Here is a 25,266-nt window from a genome sequence, read left to right as displayed (position 1 = left end):
AGGTGTTTTTTTTTTTAAGTTCATGGATCTTGGGTTAAGAACCCCTCTTCTAAGAGCTCTACTAATACTAATTATATTCTCTAATTCCTAGATTTCTGGCCCAATATGTCTTTTCCCCCTAACTACAAGCAAGACTAGTTGTCTTAGAAGTATAGGCAAGGGAATATATTATTTCTCAACCAAATTAGATTCCTGAATTTCATCTTCAAGATAGAAAAAAACCACCATGATAACTTGTGGCTGTGGCCAGAAGTGGACTGCAAGCTTTTCAGTGGCAAGGACCACATCTTGTCACCTACGGTAGATGCTACAGACATGTTATTAAATCAAGCAAAAATGGAACATCTCAACCAATCTCCCTGCACGACATATGTTCAGGCTTCACTGCCTCCCTCTGCAGAAAAAGGTGGCAAGGGAGTTCACGTCATTTGAGGCAAACCGTAAGGTTGAATTTCTCCATATTTCAAAAGCCTGATATTTTAGATTTGTGGTTTTCTTTTTTTTCCTATTTTTTTAAAAAGAAAATCAATAAGAGTCTTGAGGAAAAGAAAAAGAAAGGACAGAGTATAGCACCTTAAATGGCATTTTCTTATCATGAAGAACTTTCTGCTCACAACCACTCTGATGCTTTCAAAGACTGCTGACTTCTCAGTCTAGAGACTGTGTACATTCCTTTTGATAAAGTACAAAGCAGAGGATGGTTTGCTTTTCAAGCACTCCCCTTTCAAAACCTATAATCAATCAGATCAGTCCAATAAAGAACAAAATGCTCCATCCTTACCGAAGGAATAATCAGCATAGAATTCAGAGTCAAAAAATAATTGATTTTTTTCTTTTAAAATTGCCCTTTTAGAGTTCTTCTTCACTTGTCAGGCTCCCCCCAATTCACACAGTTCTAACAATAAATAACCATCCTCTTCATTGAGACCAGAATTTCATTCATGCAGGATTCTCTGTTCAATTATGCTCTTTCACATCCATTCAAATTCTTTATAATCTCTCCTCCTTCCCCTTAAGCTTTTTTTTTGCATTTTCTTATGTGTTTCATCCCCCCCAATTTCTTTTTCAAGTATCTGGACTGTCTCATGGATATTTATATAAGCCGGGGTAAATTTTTCACATCTTACATATGTGGACAATATTGTGACTCGATAACTTTTTCCTATTTTTCTCTCCAAAAAATTGGCAATGCTTTAGGCCTCAGGATGATATTATCTATTTAGCAAAATGATACATTCTATTCAAGAGCATTGTAAAACTTTGAGAGATTCCACCAATTCATAATAGCCTTAAGTAAAATGCCCAAAAGGCTATGTGTAATGGCTACATGTGAAAAACCTTGCATGTCTTTACATTTTAGGGACAAGTGAACAAATTTTATGGCTTCTTTAAAAAAGCAAGTGTCTCTATTATGTGAAGTTAATTTGTCTGGAAGTTATTCTAAGTGTTCTCAATTACATATTCAGTGATTTTTTAGCATCTTATAAAACTACTTTTGGGGGAGAGGGGAATGGGAAGAGGGGAGTTATTATAATAAAAAGCTAAATTTTTTTCCTCATATACTGTTAGCCCCTTCCACTTAAATGGTCTAAGTTTTAAAGCAAAAATAAAAAGTTGAATTATCAAAGTGAGGAAGAGGCCTTGGGGAGGTATCTAGACAATGGTTCTCTGGACATAGTTAGAAATTATGAAGAGCACAGAAAAAATTTTAACACATCAAACTGAGGTTCTCCACTTAGATACTAGTGATGATGCTGGAGAAGACCCAAAACAAGAATTTTAGAGATGAAAATCAGCTAACCTATCACCCATCTGAATAGAAGAAGAAAATAATGATTCCATTACTTGTGATGCAATGTAGCACATCTTGGTGAATGAGAGAAAAGAATGGCAAGCCAGAGAAGAATAGCCTAGTGTAAAAAGCTCATATTGGAAAAGAACTGACTGGATAACACTAAGATCAGAGATGGAGAAACAAATGCATAAAACTATGGGCTATATTTCCTGCTATAGAGTTAGCAAATGAACCTGACAAGTCACTAAACAATGCAAGTCCTAAAAATGCAAGGCGTGAAACTCAAATCCCATATCCAGCCTGATGTTAGTAGAAGGTGGCAGCAAGATTTGCAGGAATAGGATTGTTTCAAAGTTAGGGATGGGGGAACAACAAGTGCCAGCTCTTTGTTACAACTAAGAAAGCAGAGCATGGAAGGTGCCTTAGGCACAGTGCTAGGCATTTTGCTTAGTGTCTTATAAATATTATTAGTCAATTTTCGTAACAACTCTAGGAATTAGATGTTATTATTATCCCCATTTTACAAATGAGGAAACTAAGACAGATAGCGATTAAGGGACTTTCTCAGGATCATATAGCTAATGTGTTTGAGACTGGATTTGAACCCTGGTCTTTGTGATTTCAGGTCTGCCACACTATCCACTGAACTATCTTGCTGCTATAATAGGTATCCTAACATATAAAATTTGGAATATACACCACACACACATATATGTACATGTTATATGATGTGGGGGAATTGCATATGCTCCTAAAATATGGCCAACTGTATTTACACAGAAAGGAAGAATGTTGGAGCTGATAGTTTGCTATTTGTACCTTAAAATAACATTAAAATGAAAAGGAATTCCCAAATATATCAATTTCAGTTCTGTTCAATTTGACTACATGCCTTGACAGCAAAGATTAAAAGCTATCTTTGCCATTAAAAATAAATGAATATGCAATACAGTAAATTGCTATTAAGCAATATATGTCTATTCTTTAATATTTTTAATACTTTATACTCAAATTCAAGGTCATAAATTAGGCAGAATGCCCTGACAAAAAATTGTCTGGTAAAACGAAGAGATTCTGTTCCATAATAAAATACTGAATTTGTTATTCAAAATAAATACTCAATGATATTTGAGGAGAGTTTATATGGTATTAAACATATGGTTAGAACTGGAAGTTTTATGCCATTTTATATGAAATTAGCAAAAAAAAAATTGCACTTTTAATGCCATAGCTAGAATATCAGTCTCCCTTCATTACCAATAATAAAAGCTATCCCCAGCATAGGGCCCATTAAGCCCCTTGGGGTGATCCAACTGTAAACATTTCAGGAGGATTTAAGACAGCTTAAACATACGGGAAAAGCATAATCTCAGAAGTAATTTCTATATAAGGGTCTATTAATTTTTTTAAATAACCCTGATAACATTTACAGACAATACCACCACCTTCCATCTAAAGTATGTCTGTGCTTTTGATAACCAATAGTTAAGGTGCTCCTACCCTACCTCAAGCTTTATCTGGTCTTCTGAGACTGAAAATAACAATTCTTTCTAGCTTAATTTACTTCTTTACCAACAGAGTGATGAAGCCTGCCTCCCTTTGGGATAGCCCACCATTTAATGAAAGACACATTGTTTTCTTTCATGTTGTCAAAAACTGTCCCCAAAGAGATTCTGTACTGGCCTAGGAAGATAGTATTCTATCTTTATAGTTAGAAGATTAAATCCTTTAACTCAACAAGCATTTAGTAAAGGTCAACTGTGTGCAGAGCACTGTGGAAGATGCTAGGGGAAACAATGATTTTTTTTAAAAGTGCCCATTGTTTTTGGATGGGAGGATAGACCACATACACAAATCTGCAAATTTCAGGTGAAATATGTACAAAATAGAGATGTAGACCCATACCAAAGATGAAGGAAAACTTTGAAAAGAGAGGTTTCAGCTGAGGGGATGATAAAAAGACTTCATTCAGCATCTGAAATAATCTTTGAAAGAAAAGGAAAATAACAAAAGGTGACATTGAGGAAGGATTGTCCAGTTCAGGCATAAAGTAAGATCTGGGTGAATACTGAAAGGCTCAGTTATCATTTGTGGAGAGGATCAAATGAGATAATATCTATAAAGCACTAAGCACCATGCCTGACACATATTAAGCCTCTATAAATGTTATTGTTATTATTAATCAAGATTGCCTGGGACACAAAGCAGATGATGGGCAGAAAGTTTTTAAGGAGGAGAATAATATGAAGGGACACTGTGATTCAACAGTAGCAATGCTAAATGTAAAGTTTACAGATCAGAGTTCAAATCCCAGCTCTGCCTTTAATTATCTTTATAACCTCAAGTTTTTCTATTAGCCTCTCTAGTTCTCGATTTCCTCATGGCAAAACTATGGATAGTAAGATCATGGGATAGGAGATAGGGAACTGATCTCCCAGGCAGAAAGATCTGTGTTCAAGTCTTGCCTCTGACACATACCTGGGACATATCACTTGCCCTATCAATGCCCCAAATGACTCTTATCTGTAAAGCTGCATCTGGACCAGCAGAGAAGGAGCTTTCTTACAGATTCCTTCCATCACTAAATTTGTGATCCTAAATTTACACTGGATAGAGTCCCAGACTTGGAATCAAGAAACTGAGTTCAAAGCCAGCCTCAGACACAGCCTCAACCATTTTTACCTCAATTTCTTCATCTGTAAATGACCTGGAAAAGGAAATGATAAACCATTTCAGGATTTCTGTCAAGAAAAGCTCAAATGAGGTCATGAAGACTCAGAAATGACTAAACAATAACAAGATGACACTGGCATTTCTGTATAGAATAGAGTAGAAGCAATAAAATTGAGGCAGAGGCGTCGAAGCTCTTAGAAATGTTGACCTTCTGAACAAGGATGGAAGCAGCATAAATAAGAAGAGAAAAAATGCAAGGGGTATTTGGGGAATAAAATTAGTAGGACTTGATTAATCATTAAATGAAGGTAAAGAAGAAGAAATAGTAAAAGACAACTAGGTATCAGGGAGGGTGGTAGTGTCAACCAAAAAAATGTAGCTCAGAGTTTGTCATAATTCTTTACTTTAAAGGATATTAAATGTAACCTATGCTAAAATAATACTAAAATGTATCCAATTATTTTTATTTCAGAATTAAGTTATTAAATTGTACTTCTTAAATTTCTTAATTTAAGAAATTTATAAGTGCATTTTATATTTACTATTCTAACTTTGTCTATACCAAAACCAAAATAAAACAAAAAACCAAAATCAAAACAAACATACAAGTACATCAATGACTACTAATGGACTAAAAAAGTAGATTATTAATACTTAGAAAACTATTTATATGAAGTCTAAACATGATACATATTTCATATCATTATGTCTTTGTTCTGTGGCTTTAATATCTTTCCTTAAATAACTCTGCAATGAAATAAAACTCACAAAAGTCATTGATAATGAGTGCAGAATAATAACAAGAGATACACTATTCCATTTTTATCTTTAAGCCAAAGTGAGAGAGGAGATGGAAGGAAGGAGATAGGAATAAACATTTATATAGTGGCTATTATATGGTTGGCCAATATAAATGCTTTAAAAATATATGATTTCATTTGATTCTCATAACAATCTTGAAGAGTGGATGCTGTTATCAGCTCCATTTTACAGTTGAGACAAATAGAGATTAAGTAACTTGCCTAGGTTCATTTATCTAGTAAGTGTCTGAGACTGTATTTGAGCTCAGATCACCTTGATTTCAGACCCAGGACTCGATCCAGTTGAATAATGTTAATTTGGGAAGACAAAATTCAAAGCTGAGGCAGATAGGTTGCATAGTGGACAGAAAGTCGGAGTCAGGAAGACTCATCTCCAAGTTCAAATCTAACTCTGACACTTACTAGTTATGTGACCTTGGGCACAGTTAACCCTTTTTGCCTCAGTTTCCTCATGTGTAAAAATGATCTGGAAAAGGAAATAGTAAAACATTCTAGAATCTTTGCCAAGAAAACTCTAAATGGGGTCACAAAGAATTAGACGTGACTAAAAAACAACTAAGCAACAACAACAGACTTCTAAGCTAAATTCCCAGTACTCTGGTGAATTATCCCTTTGTGAGCAATTGTGAATGCATTTCTGAAATCAGCAGATTGCTAACTATTTTTGGTCCTTGTAAAAAGCAAGAGCAACAACAGACAATTCATGGATGATGTCTGAAGTTGACGAATCTGTACGATAGACGAAGGAAAAGGAAAGAATGAGGCCAGGAGTACTTACAAGTCACAAACACAAATAATCAGAGAAGTCCTTTCAGGGGCAAAGAGATTTCAGGAATGGTTTACTTCCTTCTTTTAAGCTGGATTGCTTTAATATTATACACCAGATACTATGCCATATTTATTACATATAGCCTGATTAACATATGACATAAAACCTTACCAGTGATGATTTTCTTAGCTGAGAGATTGATGTCTGAAATACTAACCTGAATAATAGCTATAAAATTATTTGTCTCTGTGTTTTGTGTGGGACAAGAGGGACAAAGAGAGATGGAGATACAAAGAGAAAAACAGAAACAGAGAAACAGACAAAGAGACAGAATGAAAGAGACAGGCAAACAGACAGAGAGAACTCTATCTTGTTAAACCAAATTTCCTGAATTGTCACTCTGTCCAAAAAAAATCTCTATGATCAGAGGATGGGAATTCCTAAGAGTATAGAGGAACATCACTAAAAGACTAAAAATTCAGTGGCCATCAAGACACTTTAGGCTAATGTTTTAGTCTTTTGTAAAAATTCATTACTATAGTAGGTTGTATTTGTTAACAGAATTTGTCAATCTGACCTCAAAATGTTACTTTGGAAATAAAGCAAGACCTTCCTTACCTTGGAACTAAGAAAACCGAATCCTAATTTAATATCACTGCTATGCAGAGTAATAACTACATAAAAACATACTAAGTTCATCTGACAGATTCTAAAACAACTTTATATGGCATCTAGAATTGTATGCTAGGAACAAATACAAGTATTATAACTGTAATGATCCAAATCTTTGAATGGACCTTAGTCATCAAGTGTTTAGTTATTCACACAATATTCTATTTACTAAGGCAGAAAAGAGGAGCAATATATTATTTTATAAAGATTTCTAACAATGAAGATTGAAACAAAAAGGCGCATTTAATTAAAAATTAATCTGGAACCCAAATTAACCCCAACACACTATTCCCTAAGAATTCTACTAATGGTAATATTTCTGTATCTTCAATGAGGAGGCAGTGACTGTATAATTAAGGCAAACTCAAGTCACATCAGAGAGTAAATAAGACTGCACAATTAAGTGGACCATAACAATAGTCTCCTCTCTGTGGTCCATACAGTCAAACCATTTACTTATGGTTACTGACTGTGTTTATCTTAAGTCTTCCAGATCATAGAACATGCCTATATAATAGATGGATAAAAGAAAGCCGCTTTTCTTCCTGTCTTGTCCAGAACAAATGGCCTCAACATAAGTTCACATTCATTCTTTAACACCAGGGTTACCAAGGATGCCAAATCCTAGCTTGTAAAAAGCTTGTCGTTTTCTCCCTCAGACAGAACAGCTCTGTGGTCTTTTCTCTTCTATCTGAGACCATGTCCACATTTCTCTGTTTAATCCAGTCCCTCTGCAAACAATGAAGTCTCAGGCAGTTTTAATTGACTCAGGGATGTTACACTTCAATTTGCCCTCAGTGCCACTAACCCTTCAACTGTCTCCTTCATTAAATGTCAATCTGCCCAAGGAAAGTGTGCCTTTTCCATGGGGCCTGTTTTTATGACTCACCATCCTCTCCACTGGCGCATGTGTTTGTATGTACATCAAAAATGGACTTACCTGCTGCCTTTGCAACATCTGCAGTTGTCATGTTTTGGAAACTGGAGCTCACTTTGAAGGTCACTGCTGGTCCCAGCACACTGGAAGAGATCATTTAAAAACAAAAAGTTCATCATTGAGCCCTCTAACATAATGCTCTTTTCCTATGAAAGCCAGATGAAAAAACATTGACATATTAAATGGAAAATGTCCAAGGCCTCTGCTAGACCCCCAATCTGACCTCCCCTGGGTTTTGTATTTCATAGACAGCATTATTCTTTGGTCCCCTCTTCATGTAATTCAATCAATATGTTTTCCTTTACAAAGCACATGCTTCAGTGCTCTTATCTTTGAAAAATATATTCAAATCAACCCCAGTAACCCAATGATAACAAGCAAATGTTCGTGCAAGATTGAGGGGAAAATTGTCACAGAAACAGATTTCAGCTTTTAAGTTCCCAAGGGATTATGATAAACAATTGGAGTCTTAAAAAAACACACAACTACAAAATACAATTTACCCAAAGTCATTAGGACTTCTACATAACATGAAGAGAACAAACAGGCAGAATGAATGCTGGTCAGAAAGAACCAAATAGATATGAATTCCCTAAACATCATGTTGAACACTTACTTCTCTAGGCCACTTTAGGCCAGGACCCCACAAGCTTCAGAAACAAATATAGTAGAATGTTATGTTATCCTAAATCAGAGACAACTAGGGATTCAGGACCAGACTTTAAAAATAGACCAGGGCTAAAGGACCTAAACCTTCCTTTTTAAGAAGTTATTTAGTTTCCCTGACTGAAAACATAGATTTCTAGCTTTGTAGATCAATCTGCGATGGAGAAATATGTCTATAATCAAAGAATTGAGCAATACCATAGAGAAAATTTCTTACATGTCAATTACAATGTCTACTGATGTAGATGATTTACCATCACTATGACTCTCATCATCAGTTCCCACCAATAGCATTATTTGCTGTCTTCATTTGCCATAGAGTCCTGTCAGCAATATGACTTCAGAAAAATAAAGGACATTTCCCAAATAGAAAAAGTTTGGAAACACCTACTTTAGAACATGAGTTGTTATATTGGGTAAAACTCATAGCCAATAAAGTCTCAGATTTTGCTTCACATTATGGCTCCTAGGGACACAAGGGAAAAAGTAGTAGCTATTGCCCATGCCATCACCCTAAAATATACAGAATCAACCAATTCACCCCTAAGCATTTATCAGACTTTGTTTATGTGCACTAACCACCATGGAAAGGCAAAAAGCTTACCCTCAAAGACATCATACTTTAAGTGGGGAGACATGTAAATATATATATGTATATATATATACATATAAGATAAATATATACAAGAAACATTACAGAAAGGCAATATTAGAGGAAAGGATTTAGGATCTGGGTAGACTACTAAAGGCAAAATAAAAAGGGTGGTATAGTAGCTGAATCTTGAAGGAATATGGGTATTATAGGAGGAAGAGGTAAGGAAACCTGTTTTCCGAGCATGGAGGATAGCAAGTGAAAAAGACAATGGACACAGGAGAAGGAAGATCATCTATGAAGAATAACATACAAATAAACCTAAGACTTCTGGAAATTTTCTTTTATTGTTTTTGTTGATTTTTTAAAAGAGTGCAATTGTTTATTATAATCCTTTAGGAATTTAAAAGCATAAATCTGCTTCTGTCACAATTTCCCCCTTAAACTTGCATGAACATTTACTTGTTATCATTGGGTTACTGGGGTTGATTTGAATTTTTTTTTAAAAGATAAGAGCACTGAAGTACATGCATTGTAAAGGAAAGCATATTGATTGAACTACATGAAGAAGGAATCAAATTCTATGTACTGTAGAATGGGTGGAAGGGAATAGAGTTCAAGAAAATTAGAATATAGGAAGATGACCTACTTATTACAAGTAGCCATCTCTAGGGCAAGGGACAGGCAGGGAGGGAAGAAAAAAATTTTTTTAAAAGAAACATACATGACATTTGAAGAGAATTACATGTTTTACATGTGCAATCTGAAGTTTCATGTGCAATCCTCTTTTTTTAATTATGCCATGTTATGGAAATACTTGTTTTATTCCATGTACTGAAAATAAAATAAATTTAAAAATACATACATACATGCATCCACTCATCCATAGAAGGATGATATGTTCAAACATACAATTTAGAAAAATCATTGTGGTAGCACTAGGTTGAAAGATTCAGAATTCAAATAAACTCTAAGTTACCCAGATCAGCCATCTCATTTTATAAGAGGAGAAATAGAACCCCACAAATAGGGAAGATTATTTATGGAGAATGAAATTCATGATCATATCCTCTGAATTAAAATCTACTTCACTACACCAGACCAGCTTCTTCTGATTTCCAACATCCTCCCAAATTTGGTCCCAAAATTCCTAGACTAATTTATTATGAAACATTCATCAATATACACTTCACAATATACTCTTCATTGTGTTATGAACATATCACCTTTTCTACTTCAGTTAAATTTGTACATGTCAGTTAATAGCCAGTGTCAACAAGCACTTATTACTTAGTATTTTAAAAGAGTTGTCCAAAATATTAGAAACGTAGAGAAAAGCAAAGACCTTCTACTGTAATGTTTTTAAATTCTCTTTTTAAATTACTTAAGTTGGGGATAGAGCCAAGATGGCTCAGAAGACACATGTTTCTTTCTGACCTTCCCCCATGACCTTCAGAATAATTTGCAAATCCAGCCTCTGAATTAATTCTGACTGGCAGAATCCACAAATATTGGGAGTGCAACAAATTACCAGCAGAAGATACTTTCTAAGCTCTCCAGAAAAGATCTGTTTCAATTGGGCATGGAAGGAGGTGGGCCAAGTGCAAGCAGGCTGAGCACAGACACCAAGTGTAGTGCAGACCCAGGGTGTTGGGGGCTCCACATCCCAGAGAATCTACAGGAAGGAATCTACAGCAGTGTTGGATACTCTGCCCTGTATGCAATCTAGTAGATCAACAAAGAAGTTATATAATATCTAACACAAACACAAAAGGTAAATAGAGGACCCTGAAACACCAGAATTCCACAAGACTTGGCCATGCCTACCCAATACCTGAAATCAACCAGGGTACTGCTGTGCTTGTAGAGGAAGCTTGGGCAATCTCCCTTGCCCTAAAAGCAGATCTCAACTTTTTTAAAAAAAATGAGTAAAAAGCAAAAAGAACTGTGACTATAGATAGTTTTTATGGTGAAACAGAACAGATTTCAAACCCTAAGGAGACTAAAAGCAGGTTGTCTCCAGATGAAGCCCCCAAAATGGATAAATTGGTCCCCATCGCACTGACTCTCCTAGAAGAAATAATAAAAAATCTTGAGAGAGTTGGAAAACACTATTTCAAAGTTCGATTCTTTTTGTACAGCAAAACAACTGTTTAGACATGTATAAGAATATTGTATTTAATTTATATTTTAACATATATAACATGTATTGGTCAACATGCCATCTGTGGAGGGAAGGGGAAAAATTAGAACAAAAGGTTTGGCAATTGTCAATGTTGTAAAATTACCCATGAACACATCTGGTAAATAAAAACTATTAATAAAAAAAAGAGAGTTGGAAGAAAAATGGGGAAAGGAAATGAGAACTTTGAAATAGAGTTTGGAAGACAAAAACAAAACAAAACAAACAAACAAACAAACAAAAAAACAGAAATTATCTGAAGAAAATTCATTACAAAATAGACTTAGTGAAATGGAAGCATATAACTCCTTAAAAATAGAGTTGACAAAATGGAAAAAGAAAACAACTCCCTAAAAAAACAGAATTTGTGAAATGGAAAAAGAAAACAACCTCCTGAAAAACAGAATTTGTGAACTGGAAAAAGAAAATAACTCCTTAAAAACAGAATTTGTGAAATGGAAAAAAATCCAGAAAACAAAACAACTCATTAAAAAATGTAATTGGACAAATACAAAAAGAAGCTTAAAAAGTAAATGAAGAGAATAATTCACTAAAAATCAGAACTGAATAAATGGAAATGAATGACTCAATGAGACAGCAAGAATCAATCAAGCAAAACCAAAGAATGAAAAAAATAGAAGAAAATATAAAATATCTACTTGGGAAAACCACTGACTTGAAAAACAGATCTAGGAGAAAATGATTTAAGGATTATTGGACTTCCTGAAAACCATGATGAAAAAATGTCTAGGCAGGCATTATTTTTCAGGAAATCATCAAAAAGAACTGCCCTGATGTTATAGAATCAGAAGGTAAAATATCCATTGAAAGAATTCACCAAACACTTCCTGAAAGAGACACCAAAATTAAAACTCCAAGGGATAAATTTCAGAACTATCAGACCAAGGAAAAAATATTGTAGGTAGCCAGAAAAAAAAAAAAAAAACACCAAATACCAAAGAGCTACAATAAGGATTACCTAGGACCTAGCAGCTTCCACCTTAAAGAACTGAAGGACCTGGAATCAGATATTCCAAAAGGCAAAGAAACTTAGAATACAGCCAAGAATAAACTACTCCACTAAAATGAGTATTTTCTTTCAGAGAAAAAGAGGGACATTCAATGAAACAGGTGAATTCCATTTATTTCTGATGAAAAGACTAGAGCTAGACAAAAAATTTGATTTCCAAATATAGATCTCAAGAGAAGCATAAATGGTAATAAGAATTCTTGAAAACTGTATCTCTGTTATAGGTATACACAGATAGTGTAGGTATAATTTGATTTACTATTATAATTTTAAAAAGAAACTAGTGGTAGAAAGGAGATTATACCAGAATAAAGGGAAAGTGGAGGTAAAATGAGGGAAATTCCATCTCACAAAAAGGCAAAGAAAACCTATCATAATTGAAGTAAAGAAGGGAGGGGGATGAACCTTGTGTGAATCTTAATCTCATCAGATTTGGATCAAAAAGAGAAACACATATTCGGTTACACAGAGAAACTTATTTCACTTTACAAGAAAGTGGGAAGGGAAAGAGTAAAAGGGAAGGGGTAGGATTTTCCCAATAAAAGGGAAAAGAGAAATAGTAAGGGAAAGGTATAAAGTAAGGGAGAGGGGTTTTAAAGAAGGAGAGTTGCTTATGGCAAGTGATGCTCATAAGTAAAATACTGGGGAGAAGGGGAATGGGAAAAGGAAAAAGAAAAGTATAATTTGGGGTAAATAAGATGGGGGGAATATAGAATTAGTAGTTGTAACTGTAAATGTAAATGGGGTATACCCTCCCATAAACAGAAGCAGATAGCATATTGGATTAAAAGCCAGAACCCTACAATATGTTGTTTACAAGAAACACATTTAAAACAGAGTGATACATACCAAGTAAAGGTAAAAGCCTAGAGGAAAATCTATTATGCTTCAGATAAAGTAAAAAACAACAACAACAACAACAACAACAAAAAAAAAAAAAACAGTGGTAGCCTTGAATTCAGATCAAACAAAAGCAAAAATTGATCTAAATAAAAGAGATAAGGAAGGAAACTATATCTTGCTAAAGAGTACTGTAGATAATGAAGCAATATCAATACTAAACACATACGCACCAAATGATATAGCATCTAAATTCCTAAAGGAGAAGTTAAGAAAGCTACTAGAAGAAATAGACAGCAAAACTATAATAGTGAGAGATCTCAACCTTGTTCTGTCAGAAGTAGATAAATTGAACCACAAAATAAATAAGAATGAAATTAGGGAGGTAAATAGAATACTAGAAAAGTTAGGCATGATAGATCTTTGGAGAAAATTGAATGGAGACAGAAAGGAATACACTTTCTTCTTGATAGTTCATGGAACCTATACAAAAAATTGACTATATATCAGGACATAAAGACCCCAAAATCAAATGCAGAAAGGCAGAAACAGTAAATGCATTTTTTTCAGATTATGATGCAATAAAAATTATATTCAATAGAAAGTCAGAGGAAAATAAACCAAAATCTAATTGGAACTAAATAATCTTGTCCTAAAAAAATGAATGGGTGAAACAGCAAATCATAGATACAAGAGAATGACAATAATGAGACAATGTACCAAAATGTGTGGTATGTACCCAAAGAGGTAATAAAGGGAAATTTTATATATCTAGATGCTTACTTGCATAAAATGGAGAAAGAGAAGATCAATGAATTGAGCTCGCAACTAAAAAAGCTAGAAAAAGAACAAATTTAAAAACCCCAATCAAATACCAAACAAAAATAAAAGGAGAGATTAATAAAATTGAAAGTAAAAAAAAATACAAACTATTGAATTAATAAATAAAGCTGAGTTGGTTTTATGAAAAAACCTACAAAACAGATAAATCTTAAGTTAATTTGATTTAAAAAAGGAAAGAGGAAAATCAAAATTGTTAGTTTCAAAAAAAGAAAAGGGAGAACTTTCCACCAATGAAGAGGAAATTAGAACAATAATTAGGAGTTACTTTGCCCAATTTGATAACCTAAGTGAAATGGAGGAATATCTAAAAAAATATAGATTGCCCAGATTAACAGAAGAGGAAATAAATTACTTAAATAGTCCCATTTTAGAAAAAGAAATAGATCAAGGTATTAAAAATCAACTCTCTAAGAAAAACTCTCCAGGGCAGAATGGATTTACATGTGAATTCCACCAAACATGTAAAGAACAATTAACTCCAATACTATTTAAAATACTTTTAAAAAATATGGAAAGAAAGACTCCTAACAAATTCCTTTTATGACACAGACATGGTACTGATACCTAAACCAGGTAGGATTAAAACAGAAAAAAACATTATAAACCAATTTCCCTAATGAATAATGATGCAAAAATCTTAAATAAAATATTAGCAAAGAGATTACAGAAAGTCATTCTTTTTTAGTGGTCCTCAAACTTTTAAAATAGGGGCCAGTTCACTGTCCCTCAGACTGTTGGAGGGTCGGACTATAGTAAAAACAAAAACTCACACTGTCTCCGCTCCTCAGCCCATTTGCCATAACCCGTAGGCTGTAGTTTGAGAACCCCTGCTTTAGATATTACACCATGACCAAGTAGGATTTGTACCAGGAATGCAGGACTGGTTCAATATTAGGAAAACTATTGTCATAATTGACTATGTAATTAACCAAACTAACAAAAAACGTGTGATTATCTTAATATATGCAGAAAAACACTTGATAAAATCCAACATCCATACCAATTAAAAACACTAGGAATTTTGTGGTATGTAGCCAAAGAGGTAATAAAGGGAAATTTTATATAACTAGATGCTTACTTGCATAAAATGGAGAAAGAGAAGATCAGTGAATTGGACTTGCAACTAAAAAAAGCTAGAAAAAGAACAAATGGACTTTTCCTTAAAATAGTCAGTAGCATCTATTTAAAACCATCAGCAAGCATCATATGTAATGGGAATAAATTGGAACCATTCCCAATAATAACAGTGATGAAACAAGGTTGCCCACTATCACTGTTACAATTCAATATTGTATTGGAAATTCTAGCCTTGGCAATAAGAAAAGAAAAAGAGATTAAAGGAATTAGAGCAGGTAATAAGAAAACCAAATTATCATTCTTTGAAGATGATATGATGGTATACTTAGAGAATCAACTAAAAAACTATTAGAAATAATTCACAAGTTTAGCAAAGTTGCAGGATGCAAAACAAATCCACATAAATCATTAGCTTTTTTATTCATCACTAACAAAATCCAACAACAAGAGATACAAAGAGAAATTCCATTTAAAATAATTGTTGATAGTATAAAATATTTGGGGAAATATCTGGGAATCTATTTTTCTTTCTTTTTTTATTATAGCTTTTTATATACAAAACATATGCATGGGTAATTTTCCAACATTGACCCTTGCAAAAACTTCTGCTTCAACTTTTTCCCTCCTTTCCTCCATCCCCTCCCCTAGATGGCAGATAGTCCCATACATTTCAAATATGTTAAGTATATGTTAAATACAATATATGTATATATATTTACACAGTTATCTTGTTGCACAAGAAAGATCGGATTTAGAAAGAAGATAAAAATAACCCGAGAAGAAAGAACAAAAATGCAAGAAAACAATAATAGAAAGAGTGGAAATGTTATGTTGTGGTTCATATTCATTTCCCAGTGTTCTTTCTTTGGGTGTAGCTGGTTCTGTTCATTACAGATCAATTGGAACTGATTTAGATCCTCTCATTGTTGAAGAGAGCCACATCCATCAGAATTGATCGTTGTACAGTCTTGTTATTGCCATATATAATGATCCCCTGTTTCTGCTTATTTCTTTTTCTTTTTTTTTTTTCTGCTTATTTCTTAACATCAGTTTATGTAGGTCTCACCAAACCTCTCTGAAATAATCTTATTGTGCATTTCTTACAGTACAATAATATTCCATAACAGTCATATACCACAGTTTCCTCAGCCATTAGCCAATTGATGGGCATCCACTCAGTTTCCAGTTTCTTGCCATTTCAAAGAGGGCTGCCACCAAACATTTTTGCACATGTGGGTCCCTTTCCCTCCTTTAAGATCTCTTTGGGATATAATACCAGTAGAAACACTGCTGGGTCAAAAGGTATGCATAGTTTGATAACTTTTTTGAGCATAGTTCCAAATTGCTCTCCAGAATAGCTGGATCTATTCATAGGTCCACCAACAATGTATCAGTGTCCCAGTTTTCCCACTCCCCTCCAACATTGGTCATTATTATTTCCTGTCATCTTAGCCAATCTGACAGGTGTGTAGTAGTATCTCAGAGTTGTCTTAATTTACATTTCTCTGAGCAATAGTAATTTGGAGCACCTTTTCATGTCACTACAAAGAGTTTCAATTTCTTCATCTGAAAATTGTATGTTCCTTTCCGTTGGCCATTTATTAATTAGAGAATGGCTTGAACTATTATAAATTTAAGTCAATTCTCTACATATTTTAGAAATGAGGCCTTTATCGGATCCTTTGGATGTAAAAATATTTTCAGAGTTTATATAAAGATACTTTTTAATTTCTTCTAAAAGAGCCTTGTGTGATGGGGACCAGATTATTTTACCTTTTGATGCTTCATCTGGAGACAATCTTGCCTTTAATCTTCTCAGGGTTTGAAATCTGTTTTCTTTCACCATAAAAGCTGTCTATCATCAAAGTTCTCCTTACTTTTTTACTCATTAAAAAAAATGTTAAGGTCTGCTTTTTGGGCAGGAGTGAGTTTCCAAGCTTCCTCTACATGCAGTAGCTTCTTCTATAAGCAGCTATGGCTGCGCTGGGTATGTGCTGACTTACTCCTGGTGCTCCATGGCCATGGCCAGGTTTTGTGAGATTTTGGCATTTGGAGGCTTCACTACTTACCTTTACCTTTGTGTTGTATGTTTTATAACTTCTCTGCTGATATACTGCTTGCAACCAGGCCAGAGTGGCCAACACTGCTGTAGATTCCTAAAGATTCTTCCCTGAATATTCTCTGCCACATGGAGTCTGCACCTCCATTCAGTGTCTGCACTGTCCTTGGATTCTGTGCTGTCTCCAACTAAAATTTTATTTTAAAAATTTTCATTAATATTAACTAGTGATATCAGTGTAAAAGTCATTTCCGCTGCCTTATCTCTCCCTTATTCAAATTAGGATAACTTTTGTCTAATAATGGATATGTTATAGCTTTCTTCCTCAATCATTGATAATAATTTGTTACAGTATAAGTATTAATTACTCTTTAAATGGTGACATTAACATTTAATGGATCTGAGATTCCCCAACATTTTTTATATCTTGTTCAGTTTTATTCTCTGAAAACAAGTAGCTTAAGATGTTATTTTTTTCTGTTCAATTAACTTGTGTATTGTAAATGCCAACTAAAGACATTTACTACTTTTGTGAATACCCTTCCTTGTTAATGTTCACTCTACATTCACTGCTGCCAGTCTCTCCTAAATCTCAGGCCCTCAGAGAAATCTCTGATCACTGTCTTTTGCACTGCTTAAACCAATTTTACCAAGCTTACCTCTGTCTGAGGTCTTCAGAGATCTCTGGCCATCATTTCATAAGAACGATGGCTTAAACAGTTTAGAGCACTCTAGAACCATCATGTTCAAGCTTAAAGTCTTTTATTCACATGTCCACATCCTGTCTAGCTGACCTCCTGCTGACTCCCAGTGAACACCGGGTCAAAGAGGGTGACTTCCTCCTCCCCACAGCTTAAATAGGGTCTATGAGGTCACATGTACAGAACTATTGGAGAAGGAGACCCTCCTGTTAATGATACAGATCTCAATGCAACCAAAGTTCCTGCCCATGAGGTCCCTACTACTTCACAGCAGACCCATTTCTAGGGGTCTCAAGCTTTATTGCTTGTTTACTTCCTGTTGCACTGTGTCCAACTCCTCCTTCGATCCCTACAGTGTATTTTTTGTTTTTGTAGGAAACCTAAATTGCCAGAATATTTTTGCTGGAAAAGAATCAACACCAGATTAAGTCTCTGAATAGGTACTGGAATGACAGAACCCACAAATATTTGGAGTGTAACAAATTTCCAACAAAAAAAAAATATTTTGGAAGAACTTCAGGAAAGGGCTGTCTTAGTGAGGCACAAGAGGGATGGTGGGGAGGAGGCAGCTCAGAGCAGGTGCATCCCAGGGTGGAAAGGTGGGAGAATCTATTGGGAGAATCTTAGCCAAAATACAGAAGCATTGACTACTCTGTCCTGATTCATAAACTAGTGAGTGGATTGGCAGATTAGTGTGAGACCTCCAGGGCAACTATGTAAATAGTGAACCCTCAAATTGCAGACTAATAAGCAGCTTTTGGCCATGTCTACCCAGCACAGGAAGGAAGCTGGTAACACTGGCCCCAGGGTAGGATAAAGCCTAGAGAGGGAGTTTGGGGAAACTTCCCCTTTACTCTAAGAGCAGACCACTTTAAAAGTGAACAAAAAAGCAAAAAGAGTTCTGATCATAGACAGTTATTATGGAGATAGGGAAGAACAGACCTCAAACCCTGAGGATGCTAAAGGAAAAATAACTTTAGATGAAACTTCCAACTCAAAAGGCTCTCTTGGGAAAATTCAAAAATAATCTTAAAAGAGAATTCGAAGAAAAATGGGGAAATGAGAACTTTGTAAAAGGAAACATAGAAACTGTCTGAATAAAATATCTCCTTAAAAATAGATTTGGCAAAATGGAAAACAAAAGTAATTCCTTAAAAATAGAATTGGTTGAATGGAAACAAAATGAAAAGAAAAATTCCCTAAAAAATAAAATTGGTGAAATGGAAAAAAAATCCAATGAACAAAACTTGTTTAAAAAATCAATTGGCAGGGGCAGCTAGGTGGCACAGAAGATAGATCACCATCCTTGAAGTCAGGAGGACCTGAGTTCAAATCTGGCTTCAGACACTTACCACTTTCTAACTATGTGATCCTGGGTAAGTCACTTAAACCCAATTGCCTCAGCAAAAAAAAAAAATTCAATTGGTCAAATGTAAAAAAAGTAGGTAGAAAAACTGATTGAAGAAAATAATTCACTAAAAATTAAAATTGAACAAATGGAAGTGAATGACCCAATGAGACATCAAGAATCAGTCAAACAAAAACAAAAAAAAATGAAAACTATATAAAAAATTGTAAAATACTCATTGGCAAAACAACTAGCCTAGAAAATAGGACCATAATTACTGGACTACCTGAAAATCATGATGAAAAAAAAAGAGCCTAGACAACATCTTTCAAGAAATCATCAAAGAAAATTTTCTTTAATGTCCTAGGGTAAAATAGCCACTAAAAAAATCCACTGATTACCTCCTGAGACTCCAAAATGAAACTTCAAGGAATATTGTACCTATATTTCAGAATTATTAGATCAAGAAGAAAATATGGCAAGCAGCCAAAAAGAAACAATTGAAATATTGAAGATCCACAGGATTATCCAGGACCTAACAGCTTACACTTCACAGTCTCAAAGGTTCTGGAATATGATATTTTGGAGGGCAAAGGAATTTGGACTGAAGCCAAGAATCAATTATCCTGAAAAATTAAGCATTAACTAGCAGAGAGAAAATGGACATTCAATGAAATAGAAAATTTTCATTTATTTTTGATGAAAAGACCAGAGCTGAACAGAAAATTTGATCTTTAAATACAGATCTCAAGAGAAGCATAAAAATGTAAAAAGGGAATGAAAAATTCCTATATGGGAAAATGATATGTTTACCTCCTGAGAATTATATCTTTGTTGGGGACATACTTAGAGGATGTAAGTATAATTTGACTGTATTGTGATCATATAAAAAAGAAACTGGTGTGACTGGTGTGGAAAAGGGATTGTACTTAAAGGAAAACCCATCATTATTCATTATCACTGACATAGGTATTAATTCTCCCACTATTTAAAATTTACTGAAAATTTTTTATCTTTTATTTTTATTTTTTTTTTATCTTTTAGCTTATTTTATGTTTTTTCCCATTTAACAAAACTCTATCTCTCCCTTCCATTATTCTACCCCAATGAAAATAAAAAGAAAAACTAAATTAAAAATAAACAAAATCCTTCTAACAAATATACAGAATGAAAGAACATGGTTTGCTGCATTAGCTAGGTCAAATGCACAGACACATCAATATTCACTTTGTCCATTACCTCTCTGCTAGGAGTTAAATGAACTGCTTTATCATGAGTCCTATGGAATTGCAGATCATTATGATATTGATCACAATTATTCAGTCTTTCAAAATTGTTTTTACAATATTATTGTTATTATATACATTGTTTTATTAGTTCCGATCATTTCACTTTTTACACAAGTCTTCCCAGATTTGTCTGGAACTATTTTCTTCAACATTTTTTACAGCAAATAGTATTTCATCACATTTACATAACATAATTTGTTCAGTCATTTCTCTATTGATGGGAATGTTTTTAAGCTCAAATTGTTTGCCAACAAAAAAAATAAAATACAACAAATATTTTTCTATAGGGATTTTTCCCTCTTCCTTTTATCTTTATGAGTTAAAAAAAAACTAATAATGGTATCACTGGGGCAGATTTTTTTTTACTTTTTTTCAAAAAGAAGATTTTAATTTTATCACTTCTTTGGTCTTTTTCCTTCCATTTTATATTTTTTTCTTCTAACTTTCATGATTTCTTCTTTTATAACTATTTTGATTTTGTTAATTTGAAGATTAAAATTTAATATTGGGTACATAGTTCAACTACCCTCTCTTTTTATACTTTTTAATATATTCTTTCAGAAAAACACTTTTTTTTCTTTTGAGGATTCACTTTTAAATGCATCTCAAAAATTGTGGCATGTTGTCTTATTGTTATTTTTTTCTTTACCCTAGTTGTTAAATATGTCTATAATTTGTTTGCAGGATGTCACTACTGGAAGCTTTTTTTTTCTGCTGAAGTCAGCTTGAACCCATATTCTGCTGCAGTACCACCCTGTATCATGTGGTACTGCAGTTCAGGACATAATCTTACCTTGTATACAGCCCCAGACTTGGAGAACAGATGAGAACTCTTTGCTTTAATTTAACCTCACTTTTTGGATTTTTGGTAGATGTTATTTTTTCCCTTTCAATGATATCATTTATGTCTGGTTATTTAGTGGAAAAAACCCTTGAATATTTCCATATATCAGTTCAGATTAAGTGTCTAAAAGAGACAGGGGTTAGGTAGAGGAGATTGTAAGCCCAGGGGGCAATTTCAATTGTAAAGGAAAACCTCTAATTCAGCTGCTGTGAGAGGATTGTAGTAGTAGTTCCCAAATGATCACACTTCCCTGCATATATATGTTACATTTCTGGTTTACTTGGAATGCAATGAATTCAACACTTGCCAAAAGGAAGTTTTCACCTCTTTTTGTCTTACTACCTGGAAACTTCAATTTCCCCACTGTTTATTCATCAGGAATCCTAATCCTTAAGCAGATCTCCTGGTCCATTTAGCAGATACATTTTAAACCTGAAGAGAATTCATTTTTTAAAAAAGTAATTCAAAATAAAATGTGAATGACTGATGATTTAAAGACTCATTAACCCGAATCAGTTTATCATCAGTGAAATAGGAAAATTTTGACCAGAAATCTGTAAACTATTCATCCCCATCCCATAGACAAGAAGAATCTTATAAAGAAGGGTCATTAATTTAACAGTCCATTTAATGAAAATTTGCCATCTCTCAATTAAATGTTTTGATCCATTATATTAAAAAGACCACCATATGGATGCTAGGCTTGAAGGCAGAAAGATATACATTCAAATCCTGCTTTGAATATTCATAATTTCCAGAGATTTCCTGGCCCCGTCCATTTTTGACCCACTCATTTATCCTTTTAATCTTCTATGACCATGATCTAATACTACAAATAGTCTTATTAAGAAAGATTCTTCTACTTGCAAAAAAATTCACAATCATCAAATAATGAGTCAACCATACTCAATGAAATCACTCACTGAAGCGTGATAATATCTATCAAAAAAGGTAAGCCCCAAAGCCTAAACAGAAAATGCAAATTACCACAATATGACTTTAATACAGGTTTCATTGTCTATTCCCCAGCAAAGCCCTACTCAACTATCTCATCCTGGCCTTGAGTTTCTCAAAGCCTATGCCAAGAGATTACAAATTTTTTAATTTTCTCTGAAGCTAGTAAGGCTATGAGTGTAGACCACATACTTGTTGTTGGAGGACTATCCTAGACAAATTTAAGGAGGCTCATCATGTTGTCTGCATGGTGATGGATTTTTCAACCACAGGTCTGATCAGAGAACAAACTATGTCAGTACCCACACTTCCATCAAGTATGAAACATTTACTTGCATAATCACAACGCACTGTGACACTGGAAAAAAGAACATGATTTTCTAACAAAAATTCTGTCTTCAAGGTATTCAGAAACCAGAAATCACGAATGAGAAGTTAAATGTAAAAGTGGCTTTGACCTCTCCAATTTCCAGAAAAGGCCTTCTCAGATATTTGTGGATTGTACTTTGAGAGCTGCTGGTGTAGATGAAGGCTTAGTAGATCTAAGGAAAATTGGAAAATCTATCCTACAGTACCGAAGTCAACAATGTCATGATAGCTCCCCCTAAATTTTTTATTTAAAAAATAGATCTTAGGCTACTTTAAAAGCAATACAATATTCAGAACAAAAGATATGATAATCCTACAGTTCTCTGTACTGTTTTTTATGATAGCTGGGGCTTGCTGTTCTAGATACCACTTTGAACAAGCACAACATAACACATTCTAGGAAAGGCGCTAAAGCATGTCCAGTTGAGGTCAACTATGATTGCAAAGACCCATTCATAAACTAAAACAAAGAGATATAATTCCATGTACAGATTAGATGAAGTACTTGAGGAAGTTTAGCCTAGAAGATTTAGAAGGGATTTCATAACTGCTTTCAAGCATTTAAATGGCTGCCATACAAAAAAAGAATCAAGCCTGTTTTGCCCAGGGAACAGAACTAAGAATAATGGCAGCAAGGCAGATTTAAACAGAAGAGAAAAAGAAGTCCTCTTGGACTTGTACAAAAGTGGAATAGGTTATTTCATAATATAGTTATTTCAACTAAAATATTCAGATGGTGATTAGATCATGACTTAGGAGAAAGAACAGACCCAAAAAGCATTTTGTATATATAATATGCTATTATAATATAATGTAATATAATAGAGGCCATATGTTACACAGTGGACCTGAGTTCAAATCCAGATTTAGATACTAAGTATGACCCTGGGGAAATCAAACATTTTTTCATCTGTAAAATAGAAAGGAAATGGTAAACCCCAGTATTTTTACCAAGAAAAATCCCAAACAGGGTTATCAAGAGTTGGCTATAACTGAACTTTAATGACATAATATAAATTGGTAGTGTATACTCTTGGTGTGCATGATGGTTGTGGAGGATAGTACCCTGCATTCTATTTCTTAAGCTGAAATCTGCCGTCTCACTTATAGATATAATTCAAACTGCCTTTCTCAGATTTCTGAGACCATCCCACTACTTTCCTCTGTCTCCCTGCCCTCTGAAGCCAAGTGAAGAGCATGGAAAGTCGTGATGAGGTGGAAAAAACTGAAGGGATGGTCAAGCCTATGGTCTTTTTTTAGAGGAAAGGTGGATGCTAAGTGCTCCAGCTAAGACATCTCGAGAGCAAGGCTTTAGTTCCAGCTCTGTCTCTAAATAATGGGGTGAGTCTATTCATTGCTCTTAGCCTCAGTTTCATCAACCCTTAAAAGAAGCAGTTGGTCTCCCAGAAGCCCTTTCTGGTTCTCTACTTTCTTCAGCTCAATCTCTAATTTTAATACACTGTCAATTATCTTTCTCTGAATGTGAAACTATGCTAAAAGGGAGAAAGGAAGGAAAGAAGGGGGAGCATGAGATGGAACCTACAGGGAGAATGAGTAAGAATGAGGAAAGTCAGAGACTCAGAAACTACCCAGGGACACAACCAATGATAATATTCCACGTTCCTTTCCAAACAGTCACCCAAACATCTGACGGCCACCCCCTTCACAAAGTGCCAACACTTGCCCTCTGACTTTTCCCCGATGGCATTTCAGCTGGATGCACAGGAGCTGCTCGTGCCAAGAAGCTCATAAAAGAGGGGGGAAAAAAGCTATCTCACCAGGGGCTTCCTAGCATAAAACACTCAATAAATAAACATTTCAGAGAGAGTGACTGAACCCCAGGGACTCCCGCGCTGCATATCTTCAGCTGGAATGTGTCAGACCCCTAAATAAAACGAGAATTTATTTGATAAATATTTTTAAGACTTCTCTAATGGGTGACTCAGTCTGTGAAAGGGGCGTAAGCTGTACAAATAAGCCTACAACATTCATGACAAAAGAACTCAAAATTAGTTAGCAGGGATCAAGATGGGATTAGCTTTTTCCTTCTTTTTTTTTTTTTTTTTCCTTCCAAACGAGGCTGCCAAGTACTCTGGAGCCAAGCTAATATTAACTGCATTTGTCTTTACATCACTAAATAGAGAAGTGTACTCCAATGGCATAGTTGTTTACAGCTGGTTTGGTGCAAACAAACAGCTTCCTCTAAGCCCTGGAGATGTCACCATTTATGGCATGTTCTCCATCCTTAACGGTTAAGTTACATCACAATCACATTTGTCATGCTGGAAGGATGAAATACGGCAGAGGAGGAAAAGGCTGACCAGCTTGGTTTATCAAACAAAACAATGAGAAGAAAGTTTGAGTCTCCTCTGCTAGAACCTAAATTTAAAAAGTGATATGTGGTTTTACATTTACCTTCAATTATAATTCTAAGAAGGAATATCAGACAGTTGTAGAGACAGTGGTAATGAGTAGTTGGAGTATTTTTATTTTTTTTTCAGTCCTGTCACTACAATCATCCTCATTCTCCATCCCCTCTCCTAATCCTTGCTGATTGTGCTTTGGCTGATTTTTTTTTTCCTTTTCCAGCAAAGGTAAGCAAAATCTAGTTTGGTGAGCAGCACATAAGGAACAATCCCTGTGCAAAGTGGAACGTCTCCTTTAATGATCTCCTAAATATATTACTGGAAATTTACAGACTAATTACCCCCTCTGTTGGATGTCAGAACTTCTGCTGGTAATTTTTTTTCTTATTTCAATAATGTTGCCTTCAGCTATAAAGTCATCGTCTATTCCCCCTACAAA

The 25,266-nt window shown here is 34.5% G+C and overlaps 1 protein-coding gene across 6 annotated transcripts in view; it reads right to left on the bottom strand.

The window, feature by feature from the left end:
- The window catches only part of PTPRN2 (protein tyrosine phosphatase receptor type N2), a 1,470,018-nt gene that overhangs the window by 715,227 nt on the left and 729,525 nt on the right, over window positions 1–25,266 (bottom strand). For all 6 annotated transcript variants that reach the window (XM_074267305.1, XM_074267309.1, XM_074267307.1 and 3 more), the window contains one exon: window positions 7,671–7,750. In XM_074267305.1, the coding sequence (XP_074123406.1) occupies window positions 7,671–7,750 (80 nt within the window). The remainder of the gene's footprint in view (window positions 1–7,670; window positions 7,751–25,266) is intronic.

The sequence above is a fragment of the Sminthopsis crassicaudata genome, chromosome 5, assembly GCF_048593235.1.
Source record: "Sminthopsis crassicaudata isolate SCR6 chromosome 5, ASM4859323v1, whole genome shotgun sequence".
Classification (NCBI taxonomy): domain Eukaryota; kingdom Metazoa; phylum Chordata; class Mammalia; order Dasyuromorphia; family Dasyuridae; genus Sminthopsis; species Sminthopsis crassicaudata.
This window is presented reverse-complemented; position numbering and strand designations above follow the sequence as displayed.